Below are 2,234 nucleotides of genomic sequence, written 5' to 3' on the forward strand. Positions count from 1 at the left end.
GAGTAAAAGTTGCACAAATAAGTCTTGGTTCCTACTCACCAATTCAATTTCCATTATGGAGGTTTTTGAAACTCTTGGTCTGAAAATCCCTAATACAATATTGATTGATGGAGTCTCAGAGAACCCCACAGATGAACTTATTGATTTTCTTGAACAGTATGGTGATATTAAGCAGAGAACTACCATCGATTTATGTGAATCAGAATTTGATCAAATGATGGTTGTTGAATTTGATTCTGGATTGTCTTTAGCACGCTTATCTCCAATATTACCATATACATTTACATCATGTGTGGGTGATAAATTTCATATTGAAAGTTTATCTGAGATTTATGCCTCAAAGGTTGGTGGATTAAAGACAAACAAGTATTTGGCTGATTTACAAGAAATTGCCAAGATGTCTGGAAAAAATTACACTCAAGTTCTCACAGAAGTGATGTCCCAGATACAGCAGTCTATTGCAGAGTTCTGTCCTGTGGTCCCAGAGAAGGCAAAAGAGGAACAACAACAACTTGCAGATGAAGAAGGAGGGCAGCAGCCATCAGCTCATGCTACAACTCAACTCCCTTTTCCTCTGTCATCCCTTTCACAGTCAGCTCCTCTCCCATCTGGTTCTTCTGTCTCCGACAGAGCTGAAGTGCCAAGTCAGAAGAGGCGGTCCACATCTATTTCTGCTGGTGATCTTAGTCCTCCTGAGGTGCAACGGTACGTTGTGGAGCATGTTGTTAGGAGTGGGGACAGCTCTCTACATATGCACACATCCAATAGACTTAGGGCATTCTCTGGAAAAGTCCCCAGGCCAAGTCATGAGACGGACTATGACACGTGGCGGTCGAGTGTTGAATTAGTTCTTCAAGATCCCTCTATGTCACAGTTGCAATGTACTAGATGAATTTGTGATAGTCTACTTCCTCCTGCCTGTGATATAGTGAAACATTTGAGTCCTGACACGTTACCAAAAGTATACATGGAACAACTTGATTCAGCCTATGGAACTGTTCAAGATGGGGAGGAGTTATATGTTAAATTCATGGACACCTATCAGGACAGTGGAGAAAAGCCATCTGCCTATTTGCAGCGTCTGCAGGTTGTGTTACAGCATGCAGTGAAGAGAGGAGGTGTTTTGGAGAAGGACATGGATGCACGACTGTTGACCCAATTCTGCAGAGGCTGTTGGGACAACAATCTAATCTCAGAACTTCAACTTAAACAGAAAAAAAATAATCCACCGTCATTTGTGGAGTTTTTGTTGTTACTTAGAACTGAAGAAGACAGGGAAGCAGCAAAGACCTTGAGGATGAAGCATCATTTGGGAACCACTAAACAGAAGGTTGCATCTCAAGTTCAGTTTGCACATACTGATCAGGAAACTAACTTGTGTATTGCTTTGAATAACATGACTAAACAGCTTTCACAACAGATGGCTGCAATACAGCAGCAGCTCACTGCTTTAACAGCAGGTCAAATGGGCACTAAGCTACCTTTTGCTGAAAAAATTACTCCAAAGCCTAGTGTGAAAAAGACTGTTAAAGATGTAAAATTCTGCATTTCTAGCTCTAAACCTGGGTTTTGTTTCCGTTGTGGGGAAGATGGCCATGTTAAGCCTCAATGTGATAATGAGCCCAATCCAGCATTGGTCAGTGCAAAGCGGAAAATATTTTATGACAAACAGAAGAGACAGAAACAAAATCCCTCTCCTTCAGCACATTTAAACTAGTTCCAGTTCCTGTTGAGGGGCGAACAGGAGCTGAGCTGGACCAACTTTGTCCCGCAAAGAGAGAATCTGTTAAGTGTGCGAAGTTGCAGACAAAAACCAAAACTAACTTACCAAAAGGATTAATTGGATCCAGATGTACAGCAGAAGTCAACATTGCTGGCCATAGCTCTCAATGTCTTCTGGATACCGGCTCTCAAGTCACTACAATTCCAGTTTCTTTCTTCAATGAGCATCTTTCAGGTCAACCAGTTCACTCATTAAATGACCTACTTCATGTTGAAGGGGCTGCAGGTCAACAAGTTCCATATTTGGGTTATGTTGAAATACCAATAACCTTTCCAAAAGACTTTATTGGGAGTGAACTAACAGTTGAAACCCTTGCTTTGGTTGTTCCTGATGTGAGAACTGGATTTCCAGCTTCAGTATTAATTGGCATGAATACACTTGAAATTCTGTATGAAAAGTTTTGTTCCAGTGATTGTCCAACATTTCAACCTACCTCATATGGGTTTAAAAC

At 41.2% G+C, this 2,234-nt stretch overlaps 1 protein-coding gene across 1 annotated transcript; it reads left to right on the plus strand.

Moving 5' to 3' along the window:
• Nucleotides 1–8: 8 nt before the first annotated feature.
• LOC106527944 (uncharacterized) lies at nt 9–864 on the plus strand (the record flags this gene model as incomplete). The annotated part of the gene is given in 1 exon segment (XM_014022970.1): nt 9–864. A coding segment is annotated over 1 exon segment (809 nt), but the record flags the coding sequence as incomplete, so codon positions are not given.
• Between the last annotated feature and the right edge of the window lie 1,370 nt (nt 865–2,234).

This window comes from Austrofundulus limnaeus, unplaced genomic scaffold, assembly GCF_001266775.1.
Source record: "Austrofundulus limnaeus strain Quisiro unplaced genomic scaffold, Austrofundulus_limnaeus-1.0 Scaffold352, whole genome shotgun sequence".
Lineage (NCBI taxonomy): Eukaryota > Metazoa > Chordata > Actinopteri > Cyprinodontiformes > Rivulidae > Austrofundulus > Austrofundulus limnaeus.